Genomic DNA, 13611 nt, shown 5'->3' with positions numbered 1-13611 from the left:
TTGCAATTAACTTATTCTTTATATTTATACATGTATAAACTGAACCATGTATCATAATAATTTCCTTGAACTATACACGGACCCCGGATACGGGCTGAACGAGCGGAGAGAACATGCGAGAAAAATTAGGAGCTTTGTATGTTCATACAATATAGGTTATTGTGAATTTTAGCATGTCTATCTATGTGCAATTTTTTATGATTTCTGAAATTGAGTATAAAGAAACAAAAATTAATTATCCAGTTCAAATTATACGAAGTCGTCTTTTTAGGGGGCTTCGGTACCATTTCTCCACCCTAACGCCTGGTAGTAGTGATATTTTTACCCCAAGTTTGATGAACTAGATTCCAGACGGTTGGAATTTGATCGGTCATCGGCAAGAAAGAGTTCAAGATGACTGTCATCATATTAGGTTGTAATGTGTATTCGTATATCTTCACATGAATATAAGCTGCTTTTTTGTATGCATTATGTTAATGTCATGTTTTATTTTTGTTGTTGTTGATTATCATTATTATTATTGTTGTCAAAAAGTCTTTTGATTATGTTGATTCAATAAAACATGAAAAAATAACGTATAGTTGCAATATTTTCCTACAACAGTTAGACAAGAAATAACGATTGGTCAGTGAAAATATTACTTCATCCGTTCAATATAGGCTACTACTGTCGTAATGCTATCATGTTTTTTTTTTCAGCCTTTCCGAATGGCAGGAATGTTGTAATGGCTCTCGACACGATATTGACTTCAATTGCGATATAGTTCTGACCGCCTTCTCTTCATGCAACAAACTTCTCGACAACCTCATCATCGAGGTACTCGTCTGGTTCGTTGGACTCTCGTCCTTCATTGGAAACACATCCGTGCTGTTACTGCGATCACGAGTCATCTGCTCGAAGGCATCACGCATCAGCCGCATCAACGCCATCATGATCCTTAGCTTGGCATCTGCGGATATCCTCAATGGCATATATCTCCTCATCATAGGTGCTGTGAACGCGAAATTCGGTAAGAACTACTACTTCTTTGCGGATGAGTGGCTTGAAAGTCCACTCTGTCAAATAGCTGGCTTCTTAGCCACACTGTCCGGTCAGACATCTGTATTAATGTTAACTGTGATCAGCATTGAACGCATGTTGGCCATCGTTTTCCCGTTCAGGTTAAACCTCCGCATGGGCACCAAAGTAACATGGGTAATTGTTCTAGTTGTTTGGTCTGTATCAATCATTATCTGCTCCATCCCGTTCATGTTTCCTGAGAGCTTCACTGGTTTCTATGGCAACTCGGATGTCTGTATAGGACTTCCGGTCGGGCTCTACATCTACGCTGTTCCAGGAGGAGGTGAAGCGGGTGAGATGGAGATCGAAGGGTCTTCGTGGTACTTCGGCATCGCCATCTACGTCGGGATCAACATCCTCTGCTTACTCGTCATCCTTATCTGCTACGTAATCATTTTCGTCACGGTGAAGCGTTCCGGGCGAAATGTCAAGAACACTAAGAACAGCACGCAGGAAATTCAGTTGGCGGGAAGAATGTCTCTGATCGTGTGCACCGACTTCGCAGCCTGGTTTCCCATCGTTACCATGTTCATCTTGGTAATCGCACGAGCTTGGGATATGCCTGCCACTCTTTATGCTTTCGTCGTTGCCATTCTACTGCCAATCAACTCAGCGTTAAATCCCTACATCTATACTGTAACTCAAATAATTTCAAAGAGAAGGAGACGACTAGGAAAGAGTTCAAACGGTGCAGGATCTAGTGGGATGTCGTTAGATAAACTGACTTAACTTTTCTTTTTAATTTAGGCAGGGTTGGCACGTTTTAAACGGTGTGTTTTAAAACATGTTTCAAAATGCGTTTAAAACACCCGTGTTTTTTTTTTTTTTTTTTTTTTTTTTTACAACAAAACGTGTTTTAAAACACCTCATAAACTTGTGTGTTGTAAATTTGCATGGATGTGATTTTAGATGAATGTTTTATTTCAATACTTTTATTTCTTAAGTGGTGTATTATTTTCTTCTAACTTACTAAAACTCGTTCTCAACACCACTCTTTTTCTCCTCTTTCTCTTCTCCCTTACTCTCCCTTTCTCCATCGTTTTTTCATGTTCCTTTCCTCCTTTTCAATTGTGCACATCAATCCATTAAGAATATTCTCATTCAAACATATCTGAGTGGTGTGCTAATTTTTTGGACAGGGAAAGAAAACACTATTTAAAACAAGCTCAAATACATGTAATAGTAGTACTTGAATGAAATGGAAGTGTTGCACAAGCATAATAATATTTTACAAATAGACTGTAAAACTGACATCGTACTCTTAAGGTATACACGAAAGCAGGTGAAACTTTGTGCTTTGTAATTATGAAGAAAAGTACTAGACAGTATAAGATAATCAGCGAGCAAACCTTAAAGGACAAGTCCATCCCAATAAAAAGTTAAATTGAGTAAAATAAGAGAAAAATCCAGCTAGCATAATGCTGAAAATTTCATCAAAATCGGATGTAAAATAAGAAAGTTACTGATATTTCGCTTAATTTCGCAAAATAGTTAATATGCACATCCTGGTCAGTATGCAAATGAGGGGACTGGTGAAATCACTCACTCAATATTTCTTTGTATTTCATTATTTTCTCCTCATTGTCATGTGAAATAAAGTTATTTTCCTCCCTGAACATGTGGACCTATCATTGTTTTAATATTTTTTGGTTCAGTCAAGTTGGTCATTATTGTCAAATCTGTAGAAATGGAAATATTGTAGTTTTTTCATTTAAACAATAAAAAAGAAAAGAAATTGTGAATGAGGGGTATCATCGACTTTCATGTGCATACAACTGTTATGTGAAAAATAAGCGAAATTTTAAATCCAATTTCGATGAAATTTTCAGAATTATGATTGTTTGATTTTTCTCTATTGATTCTTATCAACATTTTTCTGGGGTGGACTTGGCTTTTAATCCTAACAATCCCAGGGGACCTTAATGGCCCCCTCAAAACTTTCTATGATAAATCCATTAACATGATGACAGGGGTGGGCCATATCGTTCAATAATACTGTTTGGATGCATGCATGGGTATGCGGTTATGATATTACACAACAAGTGCATGTCAGACCCCGAATTGTTCAAAAACATGGTTTCATGTGTAAAGTCAATGCAAATCACGCCAAAATATGTATATGTATCATTATTTGTATTTTTGGTAATATTGGAAAATTGTTGCCAATAATTCCCATTAAAAACATAAAAAAGTATTTAAAAAAAGTGTACATAAGAAATATTAAAAAAAAAACAGTGAAAACAAGCATTAAAAAACATTTTATACTGATTTCTTTTTAAACTAATATGCATTTGATCAGAATTCCTCGATTAAAAAAAAAGCAGTTCAAGGGCTTTATTTATATAGATTAAATTTTAAACTCAAATTTATTTTGTATTTCATTCATGCACTAAAATTGGCAAATGGATTCAAATGAAATAAAGCATATTGATTTAATGAAATTAAGCTTTGAAACCCCATAGTTTATAGATTATGTAATTTTCTTCCATTGTGCAAATTCTTCTCGCCGCCCCCTCCCCTAGATTGACAAGACTCAAAATACCCCGGAACTACAAGTATATGTACATGTATGAGGAATAAACTTATAAAATGTCAACTTATTTTTAGTTTTCTTTGGGGGGTATTTCATTTCCATGATTTAGTCATTTGGGGGAAATATTAATTTTTCTGTTGGAAATTCAGTACCAAAAAATTGTAGCCATCTCTTACTTACTCCCAAAATTTATTCAAAACATCAAGAGCTTAAATCATACATATTAAGGTATAGTTTAATTGATTTACAGAAAATTGCATAATTCGTTGGAAAAAAAAAACGTTTTGTTTTAAAACGACTTAAAACGTTTTAGAACAATAAAAAACGTTTTATTTGTTTTTTTTTTGATAAAAAAGGTTAATTTTTTTAAATAAAAAACGTTTTTTTACAACCCTGATTTATCGGTCTCTTAACTTTTAAAGATAGGCAATTTGACCAAAATCATCTTAATGTTGGGGTGAACCCCCTTTTTTATTGCCAAATTCTCTTCCGAACCACGTAGCACACCATCTTCCAAAATCGTCCAACCCCCAGAATGCCATCTCCAATCGCTCACGAGGATGTATTATTGGTTATAAACTGTCTAAAGTTTTGAAGTTCAATAATGTGATTTATTTTGAGTGTCAGCGAACATTGCAATCTTACAAATGATAGGTTGTGACCATTGACATATGGGGGGGGGGGGGGGGTACGTGCCTCTGTACCCTTCGTATATATGCTATTGGTGCCAGAGACCAGAATGTTTTCCCCTTCAAACATAATTACCAGAATTACGGATTCAATAAGTGAGAATAAACTATATAGAAAGAATACAACTTTTCCACTGAAGGAGGATTTCAAAGCACATGAGTAGAACGAATCTGTCGATGTCACATGAGTTTGGGTCATGCAGTATCAATTTGATTATTTTCTTAGCTTCGATAAAATCCCCCAAAAGCACCAACAGAAAGTGGATTTCATTATTTCCTTTCTATTTGTCAGCATAAACTGTTGTTGTATATAATGTCCCGTATACTCGGAAGCGGGTGGTGTTAGGTATGTCACGAACAAACCGGTTATTAAAATAATGGTTTCACAATCATTTCAATCAATTTGTTTAAAGTTTTATCTGTCTGCTACAAACATTTTGTTATGGAATCCACTCTCTAAATTCCTTGAATTAAAAGTCAATTTAATCGACTGTGTGGTCAGGGATGAATCCAAAATTGGATCGAAAGTTTCAATCGAATATGATTGAATTCCATACGTGTTAGCTTGAAAACTTCAATCCAACTTTGGATTGGTCCCTGATCGCAATATATTTCAATCAATGAATAAGATAGCAGTGGAGAAGAGAGAGAGAGGGAGAGAGTAAGGATGGAAGGAGAGTGGACAGGACAGGAAGAGAGAGAGAGAGAGAGAGGGGGGGGGGTGAGTGATAACGAGAGGCAGAAAGTGTCCTCGTCTGTAATTTACATTGAATTATGTCTGCCAAAGAGAACAAAGCAAACAACATACGAAAATACAAAATACCTGGTTTGTTAGTTGAAGGTTAGGTACAACTTGAAAATAAAAACAAAAAAGCCCACGCAAACTTCCTGTTAATCAAGACTTTATCACACAATTCATTATTTCGATATCGAATTGAATACCTATTGGGACCAATTTTCAGTTACGCGTTCTAATGTTTTCTAACAAATGACAGTGACAAAGCAACTTTTATTTCAATCTTAGTCTATAACTCGATTACCAGGTAGTATTATTTTTGTTTTTACAAAAATAAGCACGTAACATGTATAAATCGATTGAGAACATCATAGGCGGGTCCAGGGGGGGGGGGGGCGAGGGGCTTGCCCCCTCCTATTTGCTGAGCAAAAAAGGGGGGAGGAATGAAGAAAAAAAGAAGGGAAAAGAGAGGAGAATCAAAGAAGAGGGGAAAGGAGGAGAAAGACGAGTGAATAAAATAAGGTGAGGGGAAGACTTGGGGGAAAAAATCTTTCACGTCACTACACAAAATTTTCGTACGCTCGCATTATTTGATTGGTCAAGTACGTATTCTCTTCGTGTATTCCATAAAGTTCTCAAAACATCCCTTTTGATTATCAAAACCTATCAGCCAGCGCTGTGCGCTTGTATTTTGATTGGTGAGTAATGTTATACTTCTATAGAAATTATACTACAAACTAATTAAAATCTCCTTCTCATGACAGTTTATCAAAAACTTCGGCTCGCGATTTGAGCTCGCATTAATTGTTAAAAATATATTAACCTATGCATCACATTCATAATTACAAAAGTGCTTAATATTTCCAGTATTCAGGCTTTAATATCAACAAAATATTGCGCTCTCATTAGGCTTATTAGATTAATAGATAAGATTATAACATTTTCATGAATTCCAAAAAATTAAATATAAAATGAGATATAAAAATATCGACAAGTTTTATCTCGCGCTTATAGAGAGAGGAATAGGAAGATCATTTTCATATGATGACAAAATGTGCTTAATGTTCCGGTCCTAGATTAAAATAATAACAATAAAAGTATCAGTTTGCGCTTTTCGCTCGCATCATTTATTAAGTGCGCTCCATATCCATGATACCCACTTCACAATTTTCCTACACAGTGCTTGAATTAGTGCTCAATTTAACCCATTTTCAGATCGGAATATCAAATACTTTCAGTTCGCGCTTTGCGCTCGCATTATTGATTTCATAATAAAACATTTAGAATGCCCAGATTCTAGGTCTAAATCTAAAAGACGCGCACGTATGTTTAATGAGATACGTTGCTTGTTCTTTATCTAAAATATGCTTAAATTATCCAGTTTCAGATCAGAATATCACAATTTTCGCGCTCGCATTGTAGGAAGATACCCAGTCACCCATCCTGTTATTGTTTACAAAACATGTTCCGTTTCTAGGCCTAAATCTCATTTTCCCGCTCGCGCTTCACGCTCGCATTGTTTAGTTTTATACCTATCCTGTTCATGATAACAAAAAGTGCTTAGAATGTCAAAAAATTAGCTCGCACTTCGCGCTTGCATTATTTGATTGTTGAAATACAAATTGTCTTCATGGCAAACCTCAAACAGTCCTTAGCAGGTCCCTTTTCGATCAGACCAGAACTTGTATTGAAAATTTCTGATCGCTCTTTGCGCTCAGGCATTAATTATTTAGTTGCATACACATCTTGTTCAGGATCACAAACATTGGCCAGAATGTTCAATTTTCGGGCCAAAATGCATGAAATTTCCCCCAAGAAATTAGCTCGCGCTTCGCGCTCGCACTATTTAAATAGGGCTTAAGAGATTATTATATATTTATGTTGTTTTATAAAAATATACTAAGAAGTGACTGTAAGGACTACCCCTTCAAAAAAAAAAATCAACTTTGAGCGGCCGATCGGGAAAAATATTGGTGATGTTTTTGCGCCCCCCCCCCCCCCTATCGGCAAAAGCTGGATCCGCCCCTGGTACATGACGTGTACTTTTAAAGTTGTTGCCAGAAAACTGCATTATTCTGTCTATAGGAAGTTAGGTTATTTCCAAGGATTTTCCAATATACATTGCATTTTTTATTTTGTTTTCATAATATCAACTTGAAAATCCCCCCCCCTTCGTCATGTCGTTAGGAGTATAAAGGAGAACGCCATGGTGGCATCATAATTACGAAGAGGCGTACTACATCTGTTTTATATTTCAACTCAAAATTTGTATGCGGCATTAGTTATTTGAGGCCGCTCATTCTCTCAGTGCATGAATACAAACCACACCATACTTTGTGAACCTCATTAATTTCTGATAACATGTCGGGCGGTGAGGATGGTAGCGCAGATGGCGGTTGTGATCGAGCCGAAGTGAGTAGGATCTTTGTCCAGTGTGAAGAGGATCGTCCAAAGATTGTGACTGATTTCGGGTGTTCTCTCAGGAGTTCTGATGGCAAACATTCATTGATTGAGGTAGATTTGTCTGGACTAGCTTGGAAGGCTAGATTCAGGTAAGAAACATCAATATTATTATTATTATCATCATAGGAAAAGGCGGACCTAGAAAGCCCCCCTCCACTTGTTGGCGGCGCCCCCCAAAAAAGTTTAAAAACAAAGAAAAAGAAGATGAAAGCGAAGAAGAGGAGAAAATAAGAAATGCTCAATAGATTTTCTTTCGATTCAATACGCATCAAAAATTTCTGATCGAGCTCGCATCAATTGCATATTGGATTACACAGTGACTTCTTTAGGCCCTATTTAAAAAGTGCTTAAAATGTCAATGAATTTTGGCTCGCACTTTGCACTCGCATAAAAAACAATCCTTTTCATTATTACAAAAAAATGTCCCATAGAATGTCCCATTTCGAGGTCTATATGTGGGTGCGTCGTGGTCTTGACTCTCGCCTTTCAAACAGAGGGGCTTGGGTTCGAAACTAGACATGGCGTGTTTTCCTTTGCAAGAAATTTATCCACAGTGTGCTGCACTCGAGCCAGGTGAGGTGAATGGGCATCCGGCATGATTAATTCCTTGTATGCACTGAGTGCCGGTGATAGTAGCTCGAGCTAAAGCCGGGATAGCAAGCGCTTTGTATCCTCAGGCAAAAAATGCTATATAAATCCAGATATTATTATTATCATTATTATTAAATCTAAAAATTGGTATGAGTTCAATAATAATGTCCAATTTACAAGTCGAAATCCACATTTTTTTGCTCGCGCTTTGCACTCGTACTGAAGGGGGCAGCGATCCTGGGGTTCCGGGGGGCACAGTGCCCCCCACTTTTTGAAGCACTGAAAAAGTGCAAATTTTTACAAAAAATGTCCCCTCTCGAACGTGTTTTTGCCCTTTCACCTGAGAAGGACCTGATTTATGTGTTAGCAAGTGCTATTTCTCGTATCTGCCAATTTTACCAAAAAATGCCCGTATTCTGTGCCCCTTTCACCTGCATGAGAAGGACCGGTTTATGCCGTTTGAAAGAGCCCCTTTGCCTTCTTATAGGGGCCTTTCTCATATTTTCACCTGAGAAGGGCCCTTTTTAGGTGTTAACGAGTGCCCCTTTGAAACAAGAAAACAATATTCTAATTTTTGTATGTTACTACTTATGAAGGAAAAACCTTGTAAGGAAACTTCTACGTGCCTAATTAAAGTTTCATGAGTCATGACTGTGACTGGGGTAGATAAGCAGTGCATGTATGGCGTACAAAATGTTATGGCCCCTTGCCTTCTTGTAAGTGCCCTTTCTCGTTTCAGTGCCCCTTTTTACTCAAGAAAAGTGGCCCTCACGAATGTGTTCTGTGTCCCTTTCATACTTGAGAAGGACCCGTTTTATGTGTTTACGAGTTTCCCTTTGAAACCAAAAAACAATATTCTAATTTGTATATGTTACTATATACTTATGAAGGACAGAACTTGTAAGGAAAATCCTACGTGCCTAAAAAATTTCATGAGTCATGTGAGTGAGGTAGATAAGCAGTGGCGTATATAGGGGGGGGGGGGGTCTTGGAAGGCTCTTGCCCGCTGTTTTCACAAAATATTGATAAACTTTAAAATTAAATAACTTCTTTATTTGTTATCCGATTTCGATGAAATTTTTAGCATTTTGCCCTGTGAATTTCACTCTATTTATTTAGATATAAATATTTCAGCCCGGACCATCCCTTTAGGTCTTGAGTCAGAAACACCCACTCAAAAATAAATAAAAATCAGCTTGGGGGAAATGTGGATGAAAATATTTTCCGCCCCCCCTTATTGGCGAAAGCTGGATTCGCCCCTGTATACGTGTGAGTGGGGTGTTTGTGTGTGAGTGTGGGGGTATCCAACTTGCCTATTGGGGGTTCATATTCTTGCACAGAGTCCATATCAGATGTGCTGGGGGTGGTTGAATGGTGTTGATTGGTGTTGGACGTAGTGACGGGATAATCCCGCCAGTCGTAAGGACCATAAGTCATTATACTAACTGGTCATAAGGACCGCTAGTCATAACGTGTTAAATCCTATACCGAATGTTCGCTAGTCATAATAGGGAAAAGGGGTCACTAGTCATAAGGTCATAAGGACCATGAGTCATAAGGTCCGATTTTCATAATGCAAGGTAAGGGTCGCTATTCATAATGCACCATAAGGGTAAATGATCATAAGGATCGCTAGTCATAATCAACAATGAGGGTCGGTATTCATAATAATAGATGAGGGTCGCCAGTCATAATAAGGGAAGAGGTTCGCTAGTCATAATATTAGATGGGGTTCGCCAGTCATAATAGTAGATGAGGGTCGCTAGTCATAATAGTAGAAAGGGTTCGTCAGTCATAACAATAAGAGGAGTTCGCCAGTCATAATAGTAGTAGAAATTCGCCAGTCATAATGGTAGATGAGGGTCGCTAGTCATAATAGTAGAAAGGGTTCGCCAGTCATAATAGTAGAAGGGGTTCGCCAGTCATAATAGTAGTAGGGGTTCGATAGTCATAATGGTAGAAGGGGTTCGATAGTCATAATGGTAGAAGGGGTTCGCCAGTCATAATGGTAGAAGGGGTTCGCCAGTCATAATAGAAGAAGGGGTTCGGCAGTCATAGTAGATGAGGGTCGCCAGTCATAATAACAGATGGGGTTCGCCAGTCATAATAATACATGACGGTCGCCAGTCATAATAGAAGAAGGGTTCGCCAGTCATAATAGTAGATGAGGGTCGCTAGTCATAATAGTAGAAAGGGTTCGCCAGTCATAATAGTAGATGAGGGTCGCTAGTCATAATAGTAGAAAGGGTTCGCCAGTCATAATAATACATGACGGTCGCCAGTCATAATAGAAGAAGGGTTCGCCAGTCATAATAGTAGATGAGGGTCGCTAGTCATAATAGTAGAAAGGGTTCGCCAGTCATAATAGTAGATGAGGGTCGCTAGTCATAATAGTAGAAAGGGTTCGCCAGTCATAATAGTAGATGGGGTTCGCCAGTCATAATAGTAGAAGGGGTTCGCCAGTCATAGTAGAAGGGGTTCGCCAGTCATAGTGGTAGATGAGGGTCGCTAGTCACAATAGTAGATGGGGTTCGCCAGTCATAATAGTGGATGAGGGTCGCCAGTCATAATAGTAGAAAGGGTTCGCCAGTCATAATAGTAGATGAGGGTCGCTAGTCATAACAGTAGAAGGGGTTCGCCAGTCATACTAGTAGAAGGGGTTCGCCAGTCAGTAAAAGGGAACTTTGCTACATAATAACTGAGGTGGGCGCAAAGCGCGAACACAAAAAAAGTGATTTTCAAACGTAATATGTATTATGTTGTAGTTCAAAAAGGGTATTCAATTTCGAAAAAGAGCACATTTTATTTTGAAAAATGGGTATGTTCTTTAAAATCATAACCAGCAGGAGCTGTTAAAAATGACACCCTCTCCCCTTAACAAAAAGAAAATTACCTTGAGGTTATTCACATCACTTTGTGACCATCCTGAAAATGTTGGACTTCAAAAAGAGTATTTAATTTTGAAAAAGGGCACATTTCATTTTGTAAAAGGCATTTCCCTTGTGAAAAAAAGGATTTTTTTTACCTACGGGGATTTTTTTATCATTACCAGCAGAAGTTAATGACACCCTCCCCCCCCCAAAAAAAAAATCACCCTATCTTTAGGTGAAAAGGTGTAGATTGTGCATAATTCCAATATCAAGGAAATCTACTTTGAATATATGCATTTAAGATGGCTCGCTGTGAAAATGGCAGAGGTAAAAATTGCAGAGGTAAAAATGGCAGAGGTAATAATGGCAGAGGTAAAAATGGCAGAGGTAATAATGGCAGAGGTAAAAATGGCAGAGGTAATAATGGCAGAGGTAAAAATGACAGAGGTAAAAATGGCAGAGGTAAAAATGGCAGAGGTAAAAATGGCAGAGGTAAAAATGGCAGAGGTAATAATGGCAGAGGTAATATTGGCAGAGGTAAAATGGCACGGGTTCTAATGGGAGAGGTAAAAATGACAGCTCTAGGTAAAATATGGCCAGTCTTAAACCCCCATGCAATGAATTGTCAAAAAGCCCCCGCATGTACATACATTAAATAACAAGTGCATGTCACGGTTAGGAATTTCATCATCATTATGTCTTCATCGGCCTAACAATGCTATTTACGAATTCGTTGGAGGTGTATACCGTGAACACTTTTTAAAAAGAAATCAAACAACAGATATTTTTTCATTCAATTTATCAGGAGCAAAATGAAACTGCGCTATTCTCATTCATCATTTTATTACATTCCTTTTTGTCTGGCTGGTTTTTTTTATATCTAAAGTTTTGCCAGGTTTACCGATGCAAAAATGAGGAAGAGTAGACATAAGAGAGGTGGAGAGACAGAGAGGGTTAGGGGCGGGGAAAAACATAAAGAACATAGCGGGAAAGCTTAGACGTTGAAATTGTCACGAATGATTATGGTTAAATATCATGTCCTTATTTGTAAAGTCGTCTGTACTATTCTTTTTAAATAATTGAATGACAATAAGCATGCATTCCCAGGCTTGGCACTGAATATGTAACTAATTATGAAAATCAACAATAATCTTGTTTTGACTGGTAAACCGATCAAGGGAGACCGTCTGGTTCAGATTCTTTGCATAAAAGAAGACCCTGAAAATTTACCACTGCATCCACTATGATATAAACACCTTGATGGTCATAACCCTTGGAAGCGGAAGTACTGTTGGGTATTTTGTACACCATAAGCAGCACCCTCTTGGTAATTAGCTTGGTATGCTAAAATGTAGAGATTTGATACAAATCTCTGTTATTTTTCAAACAGAAGAAAAAACATTTTTTATTATCTAATTGTTGTTATTTTTATTGTAATTCTTTTTCTGACCTAAAAGAACTTAATTTAGTTGAAATAATTTTTTGTGTCATTTTCCCCCTTAACCAAATCCCCTTTCATTTTGTAGTGAAAACTTTTTTTTCTCGGCTTTTTTACAAACCAGCACCTCATTTTTCACTAACTTTTCAAAAGTAAGTGATGCTCACTCAAGCGGAAATATTTTTCGACAGTTATATCGTCATTTGCTTAAATGGATCTGTACCAATGTTAAAATATGGAAAAATCTTCAGGATTTTACATGCGGGGGCTTTTTGACAATTAATTGCATGGGGGTTTAAGACTGGCCATATTTTACCTAGAGCTGTCATGTTAACCTCTCCCATTATAACCCCTGCCATTTTACTTTTGCCATTATTACCTCTGCCATTATTACCTCTGCCATTATTACCTCTGCCATTTTTACCTCTGCCATTTTTACTTCTGCCATTTTTACCTCTGCCATTTTCACCTCTGCCATCTTTACCTCTGCCATTTTTACCTCTGCCATTTTTACCTCTGCCATTATTACCTCTGCCATTTTTACTTCTGCCATTTTTACCTCTGCCATTTTCACCTCTGCCATTTTTACCTCTGCCATTTTTACCTCTGCCATTATTACCTCTGCCATTCTTACCTCTGCCATTTTTACCTCTGCCATTTTTACCTCTGCCATTTTTACCTCTGCCATTATTACCTCTGCCATTTTTACCTCTGCCATTTTCACCTCTGCCATTTTTACCTCTGCCATTATTACCTCTGCCATTTTTACCTCTGCCATTTTTACCTGGCACCTTTAAGATAGTGTGGACCTTAACCTGTACTACAGTATTTTCTAAAAGCCTTTTTCTTAATAAAGGGGTTTTTTTTTACAGAAAAATGTCTTTACTATATATGTTATACTTTTATTAGTTGATGTTGAATATGATATGAGCATGAAATTATACCTTCATATAAATTTGATTTTTGAAAATTTGAAAAGGAAAAAAGCAAATATTTATTGTATACAAGACACTCATTTTGTAAAGGATTTGGAAGGAAACATCTTAAAGGAGTGGGGAGGAAGGGGCTTTTTCTCATATAAATCATCTAATGCAAGAGGAGTTGCTATATTATTTGATAAAAACATACAACTTGTTATTAAGAGAGTAAAATGCGATACTGATGGAAACTATGTTCCTTTGAGTTTTCAATCTGGTTTTCTTGAATTATCATTGATATCATTGTATGGGCCA

At 37.3% G+C, this 13611-nt stretch overlaps 1 protein-coding gene across 1 annotated transcript; it reads left to right on the top strand.

Moving 5' to 3' along the window:
- Positions 1 to 687: 687 nt before the first annotated feature.
- Positions 688 to 4679, top strand: LOC129260726 (relaxin receptor 2-like; the record flags this gene model as incomplete). Its single annotated transcript, XM_064114568.1, has 1 exon — positions 688 to 4679. A coding segment is annotated over one exon (1101 nt), but the record flags the coding sequence as incomplete, so codon positions are not given.
- Between the last annotated feature and the right edge of the window lie 8932 nt (positions 4680 to 13611).

Source organism: Lytechinus pictus, unplaced genomic scaffold (assembly GCF_037042905.1).
Source record: "Lytechinus pictus isolate F3 Inbred unplaced genomic scaffold, Lp3.0 scaffold_19, whole genome shotgun sequence".
In the NCBI taxonomy this organism is placed as follows: Eukaryota; Metazoa; Echinodermata; class Echinoidea; order Temnopleuroida; family Toxopneustidae; genus Lytechinus; species Lytechinus pictus.
This window is presented reverse-complemented; position numbering and strand designations above follow the sequence as displayed.